Here is a 21,202-nt window from a genome sequence, read left to right on the forward strand (position 1 = left end):
TCGTACCCGACTCTCTTCAACTCTTACTAAAAATAACACCCAGCATGATAACCTTCCTTGTAAAATCATGTTAAAAAAAAACCTGCAAAGCTCTAGGACCTCCCTGGCGGTCCAGGGGTTAAGAATCCACCTTCCAACGCAGGGAACACAGTTTCAATCCCTGGTTGCAAGCTAAGCTTCTACGTGCCTTGGGGCAACTAAGCCGATGCGCCAGAGCTAAAGACGGTGTGGGCCGCAGCAAAAGACCCAACATGTTGAAACTGAGACCCAGTGCTGCCAAAGAAATAAATTTAAGACAAATTGGGAAAAAAAAAAAGAAAAAAACTACCAACCCCTTTCACAGATACCCACTGATGGAATCTGTGAGCCATGGACAAAGTGAGTTAGAAGCATTTCAGAGTTAGAACCTGACTTTTCCAGAAGCTAACAGCGGCTGCACGCGTGCAGGCATGTCAAGTCACTCCAGTCGTGTCTGACTCTCTGCAACCCCCTGGACGGTAGCCCACCCGGCTCCTCTGTCCATGGGATTCTCCAGGCAAGAACACTGGAGTGGGTTGCCATGCCCTCCTCCAGGGGATCTTCCTGACACAGGGATTGAACCCTGGCTGATGGACCTCAAATTGTTCATTGCGATGCAGGCTGAGATTCAGGTCTTCCTGGCTCCAGACTAGGGGTGCTTCAGCCATGACCATCCTTCTGGACGTGAGAGGCTCAACACTGTGGTCTCTGGGCTAAAATCCAGGTGTAGAGTAAGTAGATAGATAGATAAATAGAATAAGTAAATAGACAGAACAAGTAGATAGAACAAGTAGACAGAATAAGTAGGTAGGTAGATAGAATAAGTTCATTTCAGTTCAGTCACTCAGTCGTGTCCGACTCTTTGCGACCCCATGGACTGCAGCAGGCCAGGCCTCCCTGTCCATCACCAACTCCCGGAGCTTGCTGAAACTCATGTCCATCGAGTCGGTGATGCCATCCAACCACCTGATCCTCTGTCGTCCCCTTCTCCTCCCACCTTCAATCTTTCCCAGCATCAGGGTCTTTTCGAATGAATCAGCTCTTCACATCAGGTGGCCAAAGGATTGGAGTTTCAGCTTCAACATCAGTCCTTCCAAGGAATATTCAGGACTGATTTCCTTCAGGATGGACTGGTTGGATCTCCTTGCCGTCCAAGGGACTCTCAAGAATAAGTACGTAGAGTAAGCAGATACACAGACAGAATAACTAGATGCATAGAATAAGCAGACGAACAGACTCAGTAGACAGAGAGAATAACTAGGTAGATAAATAGAATAAGAAGACAGGTTTAATAAGAAGATAGCTGGAGTGAGTGGATAGAGAGAGAGAGCATAAGCAGATGGACAATTACACCGTCCTCACGTAGGTCAGGATTTCCCAGCCTCACTCTCACGGATGTGTGGAGGGATGGATGGACGGATGGATGCATGCGTAGAGAGGATACATATGTGATTAGAGAGTGACGCCAGTTCAGGGTTTCTCAGCCTCAGCAGTGCTGACGCCGGGGGCTGGACGACTCTCTGAGGCGGGGCGTCCTGGGTCCTGCGGGTGTGCAGCAGAGTCCCTGGGGACCCCCCACCGCACGCTGGGAGCAACCCCTCCGCCACCAGCCGTGAGACTGAAAGGTGCCCGGACGTCTGTGCCCACCACCCCACGCCCCACCTCCCTCCTCCCTGCCTCATGCCTCCTCCAGAGAAGCTGGAGCTTCAAGCCCTTCTCCGGGGCTCCACCTAGCCCTCCAGGAAATTTTCATTTCAGACATTTTAACCTGAAAAGGGAAAAAAGCCCAGGGAGAGGTGCCCGGGGCGGTGTGAGGTCACAGGGTGCAGCAAGACCAAGGTGCTGCTTTCCTGGGCGGGACTGGGAATCTGGGGAGATGAGTGTTTCACGAGACCAGAGATGCGTGCTTCCCAAAGGCAGAGTCTCCCAGACTCCCTGGGGTCCGTTTGTCCTTTGAGGGAACAAAGGGAGAACAAAGGAAGTTCAGAATCCACGATGTCCTCCAGCGTCTCCTGGGAAATCATAAGAGAGAGACCGTGTCCTGGACATGTTAACGCCTGGGCTTCTGCAGTCTCAGTGGACTACCCAAGAACCTCTTACTTTCTCTGGTCTTGCTCTTCAAGAGGACATAAACCCGGAGGAGAGGGCGGCCGAAAATAATCAAGCAAACCTCCCCACTCCCCGCCCGGAACTTCCCCGGCTCCCTTCCAGAGTCCAGGATGGAAACGCTCAGTCCACGCGAATCCCGAAGACCACCGGCGTCACCTCTCATGCGGATGACACACCGCCCCTCCCGGGAACCTCCTTCCCCACGCCCCCCGCATTGCACGCAAAACCACAAACCGATAGGATTCCTACCGCGCATTTCTTCCACCCGGTCAGGCGCAGGGACTGAGTCAGCAAGCCAAGAGAGGCAGGACGGAGGTGGGAAGACGTGGTTGTCCCAGCGGAGCTAGAAACGTCAGCCTTTCTGTCTCGCGGGCGTGGCCGCACTCCTGCATACGTGGGGATGACTTGGGTGGGCTGTGGATGTGTCTTGTGATGCCAAGACAGTTGGAGGCATCTGTGAGCAGTGGCCGGTCATGTGTCCTGATTGACAGGGTGGGAGCGCCTGGGAAGTTCTGCTCGGGGCTGGGTGGGACCACGCGCAAGGGGAGGCTTGAGTGCAGGGGAATGTTTCAGCACCTTCACACACACACACACACACACACTCACACACACACACACGGCCGCTGAGCTTGACAAGTAACCCGACAGCTTGAGGGGTCTCTTCACCGGCTGGGAGACTTGATTTGACGGTCCACCTTCCCGAGGGTCTGGTCACTTCGGCTGTCATCCTCCGGCCAAACCCAGTCATGAGCCAGCCCAGACTCCAGATGCACAGAGCATCCTCGGGAGGAGCTGTAAAGAATTCACAGCCGGGCTTCCCTGCTGCTCCAGGGGTTAAGAATCTGCCTTCTTGCAGGAGGCAATGGCAACCCACCCTAGTATTCTTGCCTGGAGAATCCCACGGACAGAGGAGCCGGGAGGGCTACCGTCCACGGGGTCCCAAAGAGTCAGATGCGACTGAGCAACTACCCCTTTCACACTTTCTTTTCGTTTACATAAAATAGTGTTTCCTCTCCCTGAAAAAAACAAAATATTTGCCTTTCAGTGCAGGGGACATTCCATCGATCATCGATCTCCGGTCTGGGGTGGGGGGGGAGGAGGTGGGGGTGGATACCACACCCACCGGAGCAACTAAGCGTCAAAGCTGCAACTACTCAGCCCTGTGCCACAGCTCCTGAGCCCACACGCCTGAGAGCCCGTGTTTGGAAACAAGAGAATGCACTGCAGGGAGAAGCCTTCTCACCACGACTAGAGAGTAGCCCCCCCACAGCCCCACTCACTTTAACTAGAGAAACCCGGCGAGCAGCAATGAACAGCCAGCGCAGTCAAACAGAAAAAAACATTAAAAAAAAACCAAAATATGAATTCACACCCGTACGGATGTCTGTTCGATAAGACTCAGCGTGCCTTCCAAAGAAAGACAGTCGAGTCTTGCATGAGTTCAAGATAAGATGGGCTCACGGTGACAAAGCCCGACTGCGAGGATGGTTCCGCCGCCTTCGACGTCAAAGCCTCCAGCCACAGGTCGCTCTGTCAGAACGTGCGGCGTGACACGGCCTCTTATCTCTCCTCCGGCCGCCTCGTTTTTTGAACCTGCCCAGCCCCGGTGGATGTTCCGCGGCCAGCTCTCACAGGCCAGCCCCGTACCGCCAGCCCCGCAGTGGTTTGCTATCAGATCCATCTGTCGGGTCTGACACTCCGGTGAGAAGTGTTACATAACAGGAGGGTTTCCCCGCCCCGGCGGGGGGCAGAGGCCGCTCTGTGCAGCACGGAGGCTGTGGGAAGCTCTCTCCTGCTTCACCTGTTTGGAGAGAGATTGGAAGACGGGCAGAGGTGGCGATCAAGAACCTTGGAAAAGGAGGGATTGGCTTCAGGCGGTGCAAGAGTGGAACGCAGGGGCCACAGGGGGTCTGCACCACGCAGACCATACTTGTTGCTGCTTTTCAGTCGCCAGGCTGTGCCTGACTCCGTGCGACCCCGCGGACGGCAGCACGCCAGGCCTCCCTGTCCATCACCAACTCCCGGAGCTGGCTCAAACTCACTTCCATCGAGTCGGTGATGCCATCCCGCCATCTCATCCTCTGTCGTCCCCTTCTCCTCCCACCTTCAATCTTTCCCAGCATCACAGTGTTTTCCAATGAGTCAGCTCTCCGCATCAGGTGGCCAGAGTGTTGGAGTTTCAGCTTCAGCATCAGTCCTTCCAATGAGTATCCAGGGTTGATTTCTTTCAGGACTGACGGGTAGACCATGCTGTGTCAGTCCCTCATTGGTGTCAAACTCTTTTGTGACCGCATGGACTGTAGCCCGCCAGGCTCCTCTATCCGTGGGATTCTCCAGGCAAGAATACTGGAGTGGGTTGCCATGCCCTCCTCCAGGGGATCTTCCCGACCCGGGGATCAAACCCGGGCCAGTGCACAATGCCTACATCTCAAGGCAGAGAAAAGACAACCTCTTAACTGTCTTGGCCAGACCGTTACAACGTTAAGCTCTGGGGCCTCCCTCCGCCGGGTACACAACCTCTTAAGCGCATGGAACCCACCCTGCTGACGCTTTGATTTTGGACTCCTGGCTCCCAGAACTTCCAGACGATACATTTCTGCTGTTTCCAGCCACCCTGCCTGTGGTGCTGTGCCACGACCAAGCCGGGAAGCTCACACAGGTGCCACCGAAGCCGTAAGCTTGGACCTTCTGTCTGGTGTCCAAGTGGCTGCAACGGACCGAAAGTCCACCTGTTCCCTACAACCTGGCCTGTCCTCTGACCGCACGGAAAAACCCATCTCCGTGGGAGCCCCATTCAGATAGCTGAGGGTGGCAAATGCTACCTTGATTTCCAGGTCAAAGGAGCCTCCTTCTTTGCTGAGCTCCAAGACTCTTCAGTAGCCTGATATCGTGTCAGATTCAAGAGGCTGGGCGACCCTCCACACACTTCCTTCGGGTGCCCAAACCGTAATGATGGAAAGGGTACAAGTGCGTCGGAGAAAGGGCACTGCACGGGCAGGCACGAGTGAAACACAGTTCTGTAAGATTCTGGGCTAAGAAAGAGGATTGGCTCTTTCAGAGATGGAAAGATCCAAGAAGGGGAAGGAAGGGAAAAAGAAAAAAAAAAAAATCTTTTCCCTCTGTCCTCTTAGATTCTGTCCCTGTGCCCCTGCAAATTAAATAGACAGAAGATGGGTTTGTAGGAAAGAAGAAAGCAGAGTTTACATGTTCAGCATGCATACATGGGGGCGGGGGGCGGGGAAATTCGGTGATGAGTAATTCCAAGGAATGGTGAGAGTTTGGGGTTTGTGTAGCTAACTTGGGCTTCCCAGGTGGCTCAGTGGCGAAGAATCTGCCTGCCAATGCGGGACGTGCAGGTTTGATCCGTGTGTTGGGAAGATCCCCTGGAGAAGACAACGGCGACCCACTCCAGTATTCTTGGCTGAGAAATCCCACGGACGGAGGAGCCTGGTGGGCTGCGGTCCATGGGGTCGCAAAAGATTCGGACGTGACTGAGTGACTGACCAGCAACAGCATGCCTAACTCAGCAGGTGATGGGGAGGTGGGTGAAGCCCACTCAGGGGAAAGCAAACCGCTTTTAGGCACCAGAACAAACAGGAGACGAGAGAGTGTGACACCATTTGTTTACACAGACAAGAGTGAATTTTCCACCTCCTTCACGGCTGCAAAATTGCCCTGGAGATGGAATTTGGGGGTTGGGGGTGGGGGTTTTTACAGTCTTCTCCCACCTGGGAGCACACCCACCCTGCAGAGGTATTCATGGAGCGCTATTTCTCAGAAATTGCTGCTTTTGATCAGATAGGGAAGCTCCAAGAAGACTTTTTTTCTCCCCCTGCGTCTGTTGCAGTTCAAAGGGCTTCAGCTTAAAACAATCTTGACACACAAAAAATGTCATCTTTTGGGTGTGGCGTATTCGAATCCCACAGCTGAGAAGTAGCCCGTGGAGCCCCTTTGGCCTGGAGGAGCCCTAGTAAGGCAGGAGGCTTAGAAGAAGCAGGTGGAAGGGGAGAGATGGATATCCAGCAAGACGGAAGGACTCACAGCAGCTCCTGGAAGAAGCGAACCAGAAAGCGGTCCTGAAGTGGGGTTGACCAGCCAGCACTATTCGATGAGAACACCCTGAAAGGGAATCTGTTATTTTCCGCCGCACCCCCCCAAGAAATCTGTACACTGGAATTTCCCTGGTGGGCCGGTGGTTAAGAACCCCGCTTTGCCCTGCAAGGGATGCACCTCGCTTTCCCTGTCCACCGCTTCCCCTTTGTGGCAGCCGTGTCTCGGAACCGGCCGTGGGGAGCCGGGCGGGGCTGCAGCTTCGAGGGTGTGTGTGGGTGCGTCAACCGCTTTGCAGTCCCAGCACACACCTCTCTCCCGCCTAACTCCATCCCTGGGCGGGGAACTAGGATCCCTCATGCTGGAGCAAGGCAGCCGGCACGTCGAGACGACCCAACTCCCCTCGCGCCCGAGTGAAGAGCGTCAGTGCCAAAAGTGAGCTCCGACGCAGACGAGTAAAGATAAACCTGTATTTTTTTAATTGAAGATTAACTGCTTTGGGCTTCCCTGGTGGCTCAGCCGGTAAAGAATCCATCTGCAATGCTGGAGACCTGGGTTCCATCCCTGGGTTGGGAAGACCCCCCTGGAGAAGGGAACGGCTACCCACTCCAGTATTCTGGCCTGGAGAATTCCAGGGAGTGTATAGTCCATGGGGTCACAAAGAGTCGGACACGACTGAGTGACCTTCACTTCACTTTTAACCGCCTTACAGAATTTTGTTGCTTTCTCTCAAACATCGACAATAAACAAATACTAAAGAAAAAAAAAGTCAAGCTGTATTAAGCATGATCTTTAGAGTCAGGGCTTCCCCGGTAGCTCAGATGATAAAGAATCCGCCTGCAATGTGGGAGACCCAGGTTCAATTGCTGGGTCGGGAAGATCCCTGGAGAAGGAAATGGCAACCCACTCCAGTATTCCTGCCTGGAAAATTCCATGGACGGAGGAGCCTGGCGGGCTATAGTCCACGGGGTAACAAGGAGTCGGACACGACTGAGAGACTTCACTCACTTTCAGAGTTCTGGGTTAGCCAAGCGGAGAACTGGCAAAGAGAAAGAGGGGTTCCAGGTGTGGAGGGGTGACTGACAAGATGCAGGATCTCTTTCTTTTTTTTCCTGCCATGCTCTCTGGATGTGGCATCCTAGGTCACCTCACGCCTCCTCAAAGTTGGGCTCCTTCACATGGGCTATAAGGAGATCCAACCAGTCCATCCTAAAGGAAACCCACCCTGAATATTCTTTGGAAGGACTGAGGCTGAAGTTCCAATAGTTTGGCCATCTGATGCGAAGAACTGTCTCATTGGAGAAGACCCTGATGCTGGGAAAGATTGAAGGCGGGAGGAGAAGGGGACGACAGAGGATGAGATGGTTGGCTGGCATCACCGACTCAATGGGCATGAGTTTCAGCAAGCTCCGGGAGATGGTGAAGGACAGGGAAGCCTGGTGGGCTGCAGTCCACGGGATCTCAGAGACTGAGATGGGACTTGGTGACTCAACAGCAAAAACAGCAAATGTGCTTCCTCTGGAAGGAACCAGACTCGCACCTCTGCCGTCTCTCCCTGCCCCCAACCCCGCCCCGATCGGTAACACGCAGGAGGAACACTTACGTGTTCTCTGGACGCGCTGCAGACAGTAGCCCAGCGGATTCATGGTCACAAGGGGGAAGGGGGCGGAGGGAGCCCCCAGAGGGGGCGTCTTTCTCTTCCGTATAGACTGTATTTTTAGAGCACTTTTACGTTTGCAGCCAACTTGAGAGGGAAGTACAGGGCTTCCCCATTCGCGTCCTTTCCCCCACACGGCGAGTTTCCCCTGGTATTAACAGCCACCGTCGGTCCGGCATGCCACGCCCGTTAGATTGACATCGATATATGTTCACTGACACACTGATGGCTATCAGTGTGTGATGAGAGCGATGCTCTGAATACCCAGGTACATATGTGCCTGACGTCATTAATCTTGTTGTTTAGTCTCTGAGTCGCGTCCGACTCTGGGTGACCCCCTGACTGCAGCCCGCCAGGCTCCTCTGTCCATGGGATTCTCCAGGCAGGAATCCTGGAGTGGGTTGCCATGCCCCTCTCCAGGGGATCTTCCCGACCCAAGGATCGAACGTAGGTCTCGTGTATTGGCAGGCAGGTATCTTTACCGCTGAGCCACCTGGTAAGTCCCTGTTTCAGGCAAAGGACCCAAACACAGAAGGAAAAGACCAACAGTAGGAAAAGCCAGCAACTCTAACATCTCCGTAGTTTGTAAAACAGCAGAAGGGTGACCTTCCATGGCCTGCCGTGTCTAAAGTTCGTCCTTTTGTTTGGCACAGAGCTTACGTGGGCTTCCCAGGAGGCACTTGTGGTAAAGAACCCGCCTGCCGATACAGGAGACACAGGAGATGCGGGTTCGATCCTTGGGTGGGGAAGATCCCCTGGAGGAGGGCATGGTAACTCACTCCGGGATCCTTGCCTGGAGCATCCTGTGGACAGAGGAGCCTGGCGGGCTGCAGTCCACCGGGTCGCAGAGAATCAGATACGCCTGAAGTGACTCAGCATGCACATGTCCTGCGTAAGCCACGGGGTCTTTCTAGCTCACTGTCCGTGTCCCCTACTTCCCCTTTGCGGCAGATGTGCCTCCGAGGACTGGCCATGGGGCACCGGGTGGGGGTGCAGCTGTGTGCATGCGTGGGCGTGTGTCACCTGCTCTGGAGTCGCGGCCACGTCTAACTCCGTGGTCGCGGATCATGCCCAGCGGAGTGATTTCTACAAATATCCCCTGCCACCCACGGTCCTGACTCACGGGCACATGAGCGGGGGCTGGGGGTGGCATTGCACCAGGAGCCCATGTGAGGTTGCAGAGACAGGAGCCCAAAGCTGGTCGGTCCGTGGGAAGATACGGCAGACTCAAACCCAGCAGCCTGCCCGTCAGAGCTTCAGACCCCGTTCCTGGGCGGTGGGGTATCTGGGAACCCGCAGGCTTTTCAAAACATGCCCCTGGCTGCTGGTCTGTTTCAAGCTCATGTTCACTTTCCCTGCACAACGTCCACTACTTTCCTGAAAGTTGTCACCTCCCCGGAAGACAGGAGAGGGAAGTGTTGGGAGTTTAGGGGTTAGCAGCTGCAAACCTGGGCTTCCCTGGTGGCTCAGGCAGTAAAGAATCCGCCTGCAATTCGGGAGGCTTGGGTTCTACTCCTGGGTCGGGAAGATGCCCTGGAGAAGGGAACAGGTCAGACTATTATATAAATATATATATATATATATATGTATATATAGGATGGATAATCAACAAGATCTTACTGTAGAGCACAGGGACCTATAATATCCTATGATAAACCACAAAGGAAAAGAATATGAAAAAGTATATATATATATGCACATATATATATATGTATATATGAATCGTTTGTTATACAGCAGACATTAGCACAACATTGTAAATGTACTATGGAGCTGTTGTTCAGCTGCTCAGTCGTGTCCGACTCTTTGTGACCCCATGGACTGTAGTACACCAGGCCTCCCAGTCCATCACCATCTCCTGCGGTTTGCTCAGATTCATGTCCATCGAGTCGGTGATGCCATCCAACCGTCTCATCCTCTGTCACCCCCTTCTCCTCCCGCCCTCAATCTTTCCCAGCATCGGGGTCTTTTCAAATGAGTCAGCTCTTCCCATCAGGTGGCCAAAGGATTGGAGTTTCAGCTTCAGCATCAGTCCTTCCAATGAATATTCAGGACTGGCTTCCTTTAGCGAGGACTGGTCAGATCTCCTTGCAGTCCAAAAGGGACTCTCAACTATAATTTAAAGGAAAAAAAAAGACACCCGTCACCGAATTGTCGACACAAAGTCGGGCCTGCCCCCACAAGTGAAAAGTCTGATGCTCTAAACTGCCTGAAAACTTCACGATCCTTTTCCCAGAAAGTCACACTTTTTTCCTTTGCTGTTGCTGTGATCACGACGTGTGTCTTTCCTTCTTCCTGAGTTGGCGGCTGGGACACCCAGAATATTCCTCCAACAGTGCGAAGCACGTTCCTAGCAGCTCCAGAGCCCAGTTAGCCCTGTGCCTTCCTGCCTGCTTCGGTAGCATTATAAGCGCGGACAAAAAAAAATTACACATAAGCCCTTCTTCACGACACATGTACTGCGGGATACATTTCCATTTTCTTGTATATCAGTGATTGAAATTCCAGCCCGAGATTCAGTAACTATAAAATAAGTTGAAAGTGGATATTTTACCCCAGGAAATAGCCCTCCAGGGAGTCGCTGCTGACTGAGGCTGACTTTTTGGGAAACCAGCTTTTGTAACCTTTAAAAGCACTCAGAGAGGGCTCCGTCTGTGTACTGAGAGAGGGTTTTCAGGAATTCCCGGGCGACCCTTCGAACTTTTGCACTCCAGGCTTGGAAAAAAACACTGGGTGGCTGTGTCCTTCCCTTCCCCCCGAAAGTCCATCACCTACTCCCCGCCCCGGCTCCCAACCCCAACCTACACACCGCCCTGTCTGGCTTGGTCCTGGGACTCTTTGCAGGGCTAGTGAGCTGACAGGCACTTGCAAGCTCCCTGCAGATGACGGTAAGTAGAAATGAAGCGCTAAATGCCTGGGTTATTCACCAGAGTGAAGCACCTAAAATTTAGAGCTTCCGTAGTGACTCAGACGGTAAAGAATCGGCCTGCAGTGCGTGAGACCTGGGTTTGATCCCTGGGGCGGGAAGATCCCCTGGAGGAGGGCATGGCAACCCACTCCAGTATCCTTGCCTGGAGAATCCCATGGTCGGAGGAGCCTGGCGGGCTGCAGTCCATGGGTTGGCACAAGAGTTAGACACGATTTAGCTGCTAAACAGCAACACAGCCCTTAGAAAGGTAGCCGAATTCATCTATGGATCGAGAGATGGCATCACGCAGGCCCTCTAAGACCTGTGTGTGGCATGTGCTTGCTCGCTCAGACGTGTCCGACTGCTTGCGTCCCCATGGACGGTAGCCCACCAGGCTCCTCTACAAACCCCGGGGCTGTTTAATGAAGCCCTGAGGTGGAGGCAGGTTGCTCAAGCAGACGCTGAGTTGCTGACACAGACCCCCTCCCCGTGAGGGACCCTGTCTTTCCTGTCCTGGGACTTGTCATCGAGGCTCAGGGACTGTGTCTGAGGGGTGGAAAAATCGGGGGTGATTCTGGGGTCTCTGCGGTGGTTGATAGAAATCGGGGATGGTCTTGCAGAAGTCTTTGGGCAGAGTGGTGAAGAATCTGGGGTGATCTTAAGGTTCTTGAGGGATGAGGGATGGAAATTTGGGGTGACTGAGGATGGTTCTCTGGGGGTGATGGATGGAAATTTAGGGCAAACGGGGAGGGCTCAGATCTGGAATGAACGATGGACGTTTGAAGTGAGTGCAGGGTGTCTGGGTGAAGGAATGGAGAAGGGAATGGTTACCCACTCCAGGTTCTTGCCTGGAGAATCCCATGGACAGAGGAGCCTGGCAGGCTACAGTCCCATGGGTCGCAGAGAGTCGGACACAACTTAGTGACTACACCACCAAAAGGAATTTGGAGTGAGTGGGGTTACTCCCCGGGTGATGGATACCAATGTGGGGTGAATCGGGGTCTTTAGGGTGAGTGGTGGCAATCTGGGGTGAGTGAGGATGTCTAGGGTGAGATGGAAATTTGGGGTGAATGGGGATGTCAGAGGTGATTGGTGGAAGTGTGGGGTGAGCCCAAGGGTCTCTGAGATCAGCCACAGAAATCTGGAAGGAGTGGGGGTCTCTGGGGGTGAGTGTAGAAAGCCCGGGTGACTAGAGGGTCTCTTGGGTGGGAGATGGGAAGCTGGGCTGAGTGGGAGGGGGGTGTCCCTGGAGTGAGCCTGGGTGTCCTCAGAAATCCAGTGACCCTAAAGCTGCCAGTACACAACAGATCTGAGCAGGAAAGTGCAAGAGCACTGAAAACTTATCTCTTCTCCCGGTCCTTGAGAGAGAGAGAGAGACACAGTCCAGTCGCTCAGCCGCGTCCGACTCTCTGCGACCCCATGGGCTGCAGCGCGCCAGGCCTCCCTGTCCATCTCCAACTCCCGGAGCTCCCTCAGACTCACATCCTAATCGTTGGACAAGATGCACAAATGAGACACACACACGGCCGGGAAAAACAACAGCGAACACACATCAGTGCCCGGAGAGATCAAGCCGGGGCCTTGGGGGGGTCACGCAGACCCCGGGCAGAGCCGGGCGCTTCCAGATGCCCTCTCACCTCCGAGAGGCAGAGAGCAACGACCCCACCCCGCCCCTGCCCCAATCTCTCCTGCATCTAACCTCTCCCCACCAATTACCTTGTTTTTTTAAATTTTTTCCAGGAACAGAAGCTCCTGGGGGTTGGGAGGGGGTTTCCGAAACTGCAGCAACAATGGAGATAAGCCCGGCAGATAAGCACGCTAATCTGCTGTTTAAATTTAAAAAAAAAAAAAAAAATGTGAGTGAGCTGGTTCTGCAACCACCTGGAAAAAAAGATCTGCAGTTATTTCTGCCTTCGGCTCGGATGGGCGGGGACGAGTTGCCTGGTGTGGAAGAAAAAAAAATCTGAATAAAGCAGGAGGGGATGTGGGTACACCTACGGCTGATTCGTGTTGATGTTTGACGGAAAACAGCAAAATTCTGTAAAGCAATTATGCTTCAAGTAAAAAATAAATAATTTTTTTTTTTTAAAAAAAGGAGGCTTCCTTGGGGGTGGGGGTGGTGCACAGTGGGTGGCCCGGGCTCCATTTGGTCGGGACTTCTTTGTGACTGACTCTGTGCTTCCCTGGTGGCTCAGGGGGAAATCTGCCTGCAATGCAGGAGATGCGGTTCAACCCCTGCAAGGGAAGATCCCCTGGAGGAGGGAATGGCGACTCACTCCAGAATTCTGGCCTGGAGAATCCCATGGACAGAGGAGGCTGGCGGGTTACAGTCCATGGGGTCGCACAGAGTCAGACACGACTGAGGGACTGACACTTTCACTTTCACTGTCTGTGCCCTCAGGTGGTCTCACACCGGTCCCTGGGGGGGCTGGGCGGTGGTCTCTGGCTGAGCTTGGAAACCTGAGGACCCAGAGGCCAACGGTTTGTCTCCTGTGTTTGCATCAGAGTGCAACCCAGGGAAGAATCAGTCAGTTCAGTGGCTCAGTCGTGTCCGACTCTGTGCGACCCCGTGGACTGCAGCACGCCAGGCCTCCCGGTCCATCGCCAACTCCCTGAGCTTGCTCTAAGCAGAGAAGAACAGCTTTTGCATTTGAAGGAGACTCTGGGTTGTAGGCGTTCTGAGAACCACTCCCCCATTCCAGCATGACCCCTGCGCCCAGTGACACCTCTCCCACACTCAGGGGGTGGGAGTGTATTGTTTACTCAGTCACTCAGTCGTGTCTGACTCTTTACAACCCTGCGGGCTGTAGCCCCCGCCAGGCTCCTCTGTCCCTGGGATTCTCCAGGCAAGAACACTGGAGTGGGTTGCCAGGCCCTCCTGCAGGGGATCTTCCCGACCCAGGGATCGAACCCACGTCTCCTCCGTTGGCAGGTGGGTTCTTTACCGTCTCAGCAGGGTGAGTGGGCTCATAGAAACCCCACGCTCCTTACACCCAGCCCTAAGAACACTCCTGCTTGGCCAAAGATGAGTTTCTGATATTCGTGCCTATGGGAGGCCCCGTTCAAGGGCAGCAACTCCTTGGACGCCCGCTGGCCTGGATCGGGCTTGCAGAGAGCGCTACTGACCCCTAGTGACGAAAACTTCCAAACCGCACCAAGACTCCCGCTACCTCAGCAGCTCAAAGAGCCTGGAGTGGGGATTGACCCTGCCCAGCTCCATCCGGCGGGACCAGAGGGCACAGGCTTTCGGGGCAGCTCAGGGTTTGCTAAGTCAGAAGGCGGAGGGTGCTTTAGTCAGTGTGGGTAGAATAGTTTCTGTTCAGTTTCTCAGTCATGTCTGACTCTTTGCGACCCCCTGGACTGCAGCACGCCAGGCCTCCCTGTCCATCACCATCTCCCAGAGCTTGCTCAAACTGATGTCCGTCGAGTCGGTGATGCCATCCAACCGTCTCATCCTCTGTCGTCCCCTTCTCCTCCTGCCTTCAGTCTTTTCCCAGCATCAGGGTCTTTTCCAACGAGTCAGTTCTTTGCATCAGGGGGCCAGAGGGCTGGAGTTGCTGCAGCTTCAGCATCCGTCCTCCCAGTGAAGGCTGGTGCCAGCACGGAATCTGGAAGTTTCGGTCAGTAGGGGTCAGCAGCGCTCCTTGCACACTAGCGCAGGCGCGCAGGCGTGCTCCGTCGCCGCGTTCCCGGCGAGCAAAGTGCGGCCTGGGGCCATTCCTTCCTCCGGGAGAGCTGCCCTCCACAGAGGACAGAGGAGGCAGAGACGTGAGCCTGGGGCGGCGAGGGGCGCGGGGCCTGCAGTCTAGCACCCGGGAGGCTCCAGGGCGACGAGATGATGGGCCAGGCACGTCTCCCCGGGGGGCAGCTCAGGGGTGGCCGTCCCCTGTGGAGGGACCGCCCAGCACGAGACTAAGTCCTGGACTACGCGTCTCCAGGGGCTGCAGGTAAGGAGGTCGCCTTGTTCCTTTAAGCATTTCACTGATGTATTTTGGGCTAACGCTGGGTCTGCAGTTGCTGCACACGCGGGCTTTTCTCTAGTTGAGGCGGGCAGGGTGGGGTGGCTGGGGGTGTGTGCAACCTGGGGTGCAACCTCTTTGTTGGGGTGGCTGGGGGTGGTGGTGTGCAATCTCTTTGTTGGGGTGCGCGGGCGTAGTTGGGGTTCACGGAATGAGGGTTTTTTTTTTTTTCCACTGGACCAGGGAATGAATCGGTGTCTCCTGCACCGGTAGGAGGATTGTTTACCACTGAGCCACCAGGGACGCCCCTGGCTATCATTGAAGGTGCATGCTGTGCCCTGCATTCTTCCGCGTCTTTCTTCCGCCCAGCGTTTACTCCGGGTGATGTTTGTTTGACCCTCCCTTCCCCTGTGGGTTGCTCTCCGAGCTTTCTGTAACGTCTTTAATGTCTGTGGAGGCTTTTCTGTTCTTTCTGCAAAGCAGGGCAGAAGGGGAGGAAGCCAGAGTCTTACCTATTTTTTATTTTTGCAGTATTAGTTTATTTGGCCGTGCCAAGCCTTAGTTGTGGCAGGCGGGCTCTTTGATCTTTAGTTGCTACCTGTGGGGTCTAGTTCCCTGAACCAAGGATCGAACCCAGGCTCCCTGCACTGGGAGCTCAGAGTTTTAGCCACTGGACCAGGAGGGAAGTCCCAGCTCTTACCTTTCTAAGAATGGCTCTTACTTATGTCTACTGACCTTCAGCTTTCTATAGATAATGTATTTTTTTTCAAATTGTTTTCCATTGTAGGTTATGGCAAGATATGAACGTATTTCCCTGTGTTATAAAGGAAATCCTTGCTTTCGCATATTTTATACGACATACTTGTGCTCCCTTGTAGCTCAGTCGGTAAGGAATCTGCCTGCCATGCAGGAGACCCCGGTTCGATCCCTGGGTCAGGAAGATCCCCTGGAGAAGGGGTAGGCTACCCACTCCAGCATTCTTCCCTGGAGAATCCCACGGACAGAGGAGCCTGGTGGGCTACAGTCCAAGGGGTCGCAAAGAGTCGGACACGACTGAGAGACTAAACCACCACCCCCGTATGAGATATTGACTAGAAGTCCCGGTGGTATACAGGAGGTCCTTGCTGGTTATCTATTTTACGTATAGTAAATACGTATAGTAAATACGTATAGTGTATACGTCCATCCCCATCTCGTAATTTACCCCATCCCCCAACCCCCGACTTGCAACCGCAAATCTGTTCTGCACGTCTGTGAGTCTGATTCGGAGATAAGTTCGTTTGTGTCATATTTTAGATTTCATATCCACGTGATACCATGTGATGTTTGCCTGACTTTGCCTGACTCACTTCCCTTAGTGTGATCAGCTCTAGGTCCACCTCTGTAGCTACGAACGGCATCATTTCATTCTTTTTCATGGCTGAGTAATATTCCACTGTGTATACGGACCGTGTCTTCTTTATCCACTCCTCTGTTGATGGACGCTGGGTTGCTTCCCAGGGTGGGTTTTCTTTTAAACATTAATAAATGTAATTTTTGGCTGGGCTGGGTCTTTGTTGCTGTGCGCAGGGTCCCTCTAGGTGCAGCTCACAGGCTCTAGAGCGCAGGTTCAGTGCTTGGGGCACGTGTGCTAGGTTACTCTGTGGCATGTAGGATCTTCCCTGCCCAGGGATTGAACCCGTCTCCTCTGCTTTGGCAGCGGTTTCTTTACCACTGAGCCACCAAGGAAGGCCTCGGTGTTAAATTTTTAAGAGTAGGTCTTACTTATGTCTTCTGACTTTAAGCATTATATATATGCATATATAAATACAAATATATATATATATATTCCAGATTATTTTCCATTATAGGCTTCCCTGGTGGCTCACACGGTAAAGAGGCTGCCTGCAATTGTGGGAGACCCGGTTCGATCCCTGGGTTGGGAAGATCCCCTGGAAAAGGAAATGGCAGCCCACTCCAGTGCTCTTGCCTGGAGAATGCCATGGACGGAGGAGCCTGGCGGGCTACAGTCCGTGGGGTTGCAGAGAGTCGGACACGATCGAGTGACTTCACGTAAACGTTGTTACAGGATTTTAATACTGTTCCCTGTACAGTAAACCATTGCTTCTATACATTTTATATAAGGCATTGTGTATGGTTCCCCACACTGTACTTGTATGTTATCTATTTTGCATATAGCAGTGGGTATCTGTAAATTCCAAACTCCCGGTTTATCAGCGCTTGGCAACCACAAGTGTGTTCTGTATGTCTATGAGTCTGTTTCTGCTTCATAGGTAAGTTCATTTATGTCTTTTTTTTTTGATTCCACATATAAGCTATATCATATGATATTTGTCTTTTTCTGTCTGACTTATTCCACTAGTATGATCATCTCTGTTTACATCTGTATCGCTGCCAATGGCATCGTTTCATTCTTTTTCATGGCTGAGTAATACTCCATTGTATATGTGGACCACACCTTCTCTATTACCCATCAGTGGATGGACTCCAAGGTTGCTTGGAGGGGAATTCCATCCCCTCCGCTAGCTTTGTTCGTAGTGATGCTTTCCAAGGCCCACTGGACTTCACATTCCAGGATGTCTGGCTCTAGGTGAGTGATCACACCATCGTGATTATCTGGGTCATGAAGATCTTTTTTGTACAGTTCTTCTGTGTATTCTTGCCACCTCTTCTTAACATCTTCTGCTTCTGTTAGGTCCATACCGTTTCTGTCCTTTATCAAGCCTATCTTTGCATGAAATGTTCCTTTGGTATCTCTAATTTTCTTGAAGAGATCTCTAGTCTTTCCCAATCTGTTGTTTTGCTCTATTTCCTTGCATTGATCGCTGAGGAAGGCGTTATTATCTCTCCTTGCTATTCTTTGGAACTCTGCATTCAGATGGGAATATCTTTCCTTTTCTCCTTTGCTTTTCGCTTCTCTTCTTTTCACAGCTATAGGAGTTGGATAGTCACAGGTTCACACGACTATATATGAAATAAATAAACAACAAAGGCCTGCTCTGTAGCACAGGGAACTATATTCACCGTCATGTAATAAGCTATAGGGGAAATGGATCTGAAAAAAATACACGTGTATTTATCTATATATGTATGTTACCGAATCACTTTGCTGTACAGCTAAGACTAACACAGTATCAGTAGTCAGCTATACTTCCTTTGGGCGTCTCTGGTGGCTCATGGTAAATAATCTGCCTGCAGTGCAGGAGACCCGGGTTCGACCGCTGAATTGGAAAGATTCCCTGGAGGAGGGCATGGCAACGCACCCCAGGGTTCTTGCCTGGAGAATCCCACGGACTGAGGACCCTGGCAGGGGGCTACAGTCCACGGGGTCGCAGAGAGTCGGACACGACTGAGCAACTAATATTTTCACTGCACTTTCCTACTCCAATTAAAAAACACTAAGATGGGGGCTTCCCTGGCGGTCCACTGGTTAAGACTGGGAGCTTGCCCTTTAGGAGGGGTTCTGGGTTCGATTCCTGGTCAGGGAACTAAGATCTCGTCCTCTTGTATGGCCGATGATAATAATAAGAGATAAAATGAAACCTAAAAAAAAAGAGGAAAAAAAACCAGCGCAAGCCTTCCTGTTGCCTGAAGATCTTTGCCCCGGAGCCTGGGCGGAAGTGAAGCCAGCTGTCCCATCCCCCGCCCTGAGTGTGAGGCCCCCCTCCCCCGCTCAGCCCGTCAGGAAATTGAGAAACCTTGACTGGTTGTTTGGAAACGCGTCTCCCGCTGTCTGGTTTCTTTTCTGGGAAAATCGATGTTATAACTCCGTGGGCTCCAGCCTCCCCTGCACGCGGGCTCACTGAGGTCCTGCCGCCCACACCTCCGTTTTTGTCTGAAAGAGGCGCTGACCCCTGCTTCCCCAGGACCCCTGCTCTTCCCTGACCCGGAGGAGAGTCTGGGACGGGCGGAAACAGTGGGATTCGGGCAGAGGAGGGGGTGGGGAGGAGCTGGTGTCTGCAGAGAGGGCAGAGGTGCTGTCGCCGAGAGCCTGCGCTGAGCTGGTCAGCCTCAGCCCACTGAGGTCTGGGGCTGGATGAGGCTCTGAGGGGGGCGTCCTGGGCCCTGTGTGGGGCGTGGGGGAGTGTCCCTGGTCTCCCCCCACCGCACGCCAGGGCCACCCCCTGCCCCCATCGCTGTCACAGCCGGAACGTCTCCAGACGCTGTTATACGTCCCCTCGGAGGGTAAAGTCCTCCCCGTCTGTGAACCACAGCCACAGGTGCATACGTGGATGGATGAATAGATGGATGGGTGGATGGATAGATAGGTAGATATATGGATCAATGGATGGATGGATGGATGGATGGATAGATGGATGGATGGATACATGTATGTATGTATGGATGGATGGATAGATGGATGGATGGATGGATGGATGGATAGATGGATAGATGGATGGATGGATGGATACATGTATGTATGTATGGATGGATAGATGGATGGATGGATGGATACATGTATGTATGTATGGATGGATGGATAGATGGATGGATAGATGGATGGATGGATGGATGGATGGATACATGTATGTATGTATGGATGGATGGATAGATGGATAGATGGATAGATGGATGGATGGATGGATGGATAGATGGATGAATCAATGGGTGGGTGGGTGTGGTATGGTCCATGGGGTTGCACAGAGCCGGACACGACTGAGCAACTGAACAACAACAAATGTATACATATGGCTGATAATGTATACATATGGCTGATAATGTGTACATATGGCTGATCCAATTTGCTTTACAGCAGAAACGAAGACGACATTGTAAAGCAACTGTAAAAAAAATTTAATTAAAAAAAAAAGAAGGGATCCTGAGGAACATCAGCCTATCACTTACCTGGATCCTGAGTTATTTGCCTTCATCTGGGTGTATCAAGCTTGCCTAGACACACCAGCCTGGGAAACTCAGGAAAGATCTGATGCATTGAAGTGAGCAGAAGTGGGCTGGTTCTGAGCGTCAGCAAAGAGGGGAATTGTTCTCTACTGAAGACACGAAGATCCACCGTGGTGTCCACCCTGAGTAGACTCGGGAACCATCCAGTCCAGCTCTAGGGAAGGTGACTGTCTCCATGTCAGTGATGACCAATCTCATACGTGATCTGAGTAGACTCGGGGAAGCATCTGGTCCAGTTCTTGGGAAGATGACTGTTTCCACGTCAGTGATGACCAACCTGGTACCCGATCTGAGTGGACTCGGAGAAGCATCCGGTCCAGTTCTTGGGAAGATGACTGTTTCCATGTCAGTGATGACCAATCTGATACGTGATCTGAGTGGACTCTGGGAACCATCCGGTCCAGTTCTTGGGAAGATGACTGTTTCCACGTCAGTGATGACCAACCTGGTACCCGATCTGAGTGGACTCGGAGAAGCATCCGGTCCAGTTCTTGGGAAGATGACTGTTTCCATGTCAGTGATGACCAATCTGATACGTGATCTGAGTGGACTCTGGGAACCATCCGGTCCAGTTCTTGGGAAGATGACTGTTTCCACGTCAGTGATGACCAACCTGGTACCCGATCTGAGTGGACTCGGAGAAGCATCCGGTCCAGTTCTTGGGAAGATGACTGTTTCCATGTCAGTGATGACCAATCTGATACGTGATCTGAGTGGACTCTGGGAACCATCCGGTCCAGCCCTAGGGAAGATGACTGTCTCCATGTCAGCGATGACCAATCTGGTACCTGATCTGAGTGGACTCGGGGGACCATCCAGTCCAGTTCTTGGGAAGACGACCCTCTGCACATTTATGATGAAAATGGTTGCTGAGAGGCTTCCCTGGTGGGCTCAGTGGTAAAGAACCCTCCTGCCGGTGCAGCAGACAGGGGTTCGATCCCCGATCAGGGGAAATATCCCACGTACTAAGCCCACGCATCACAACTCCTGAATCCCGGGGAAAAGCCCTGGGAAAAGCCACCGCAGGGAGAAGCCTGTGCACCACAGCTAGACAGTTGCAATTTAACAGCTACTGAATGTATTTGTTTGTGCCTCCATTCTGCCTACGGAGAGGGGAAAATACTCTGCCACGCAATATTAATACAGACTCTATATAAACTTTGAAAAAAGAAAGAAAGAAAACCACAGCACAGTCAAAAAATGAAATAAATAAAATTGAAAAAAAAAAAATTGAAAGTGGTCAGTGAGACCAGCCCTGCCTGGTACCCGCTCTGAGAAGACTTGGTGAAGCGTCGGGTCCAGCTCTAAGAAGACGACCCCCTCCACGCGAGTGATGCGAGCGGGTGTGAAGCCCACAGGACCCACCCGTCCCAGTTCCTGCTAGCGGCAGGCGTGGCAAGGGGAGGGAATCGCGGAGGAGAAAACAGGAACACAGCTGAAGGCGTCTGGTCGTGCCGTCCACGGGCCGTCACTGTCGGATGAGGAAGAGAGGCGTCAGGGCGGTCAGACGTGGAAGCCTCGCGGGAGAGCGAGCGATGGGGAACGCAGGTTGGCGGACGCGCGCGTGGGGTCTGTGCTGGAGGGGAGGGGTGTGACCCG

General features: G+C 52.8%; 1 protein-coding gene across 6 annotated transcripts in view; it reads left to right on the forward strand.

Moving 5' to 3' along the window:
• The first annotated feature begins 14,422 nt into the window (after positions 1–14,422).
• The window catches only part of LOC145537521 (granulocyte-macrophage colony-stimulating factor receptor subunit alpha-like), a 29,597-nt gene continuing 22,817 nt past the window's right edge, over positions 14,423–21,202 (forward strand). For 3 of the 6 annotated variants that reach the window (XM_081568211.1, XM_081568214.1, XM_081568217.1), the window contains exon 1: positions 21,074–21,151. In XM_081568211.1, the coding sequence (XP_081424337.1) occupies positions 21,082–21,151 (70 nt within the window). In that variant the 5' untranslated portion in view covers positions 21,074–21,081. Of the gene's footprint in view, positions 14,690–14,944; positions 15,026–17,063; positions 17,292–21,073; positions 21,152–21,202 lie in introns of those variants that run through there. The other 3 variants (XM_081568212.1, XM_081568215.1, XM_081568216.1) reach the window with 2 other exon arrangements.

Source organism: Giraffa tippelskirchi, chromosome Y, assembly GCF_054371585.1.
Source record: "Giraffa tippelskirchi isolate mGirTip1 chromosome Y, T2T-mGirTip1v1.2.pri, whole genome shotgun sequence".
Taxonomy (NCBI): Eukaryota; Metazoa; Chordata; class Mammalia; order Artiodactyla; family Giraffidae; genus Giraffa; species Giraffa tippelskirchi.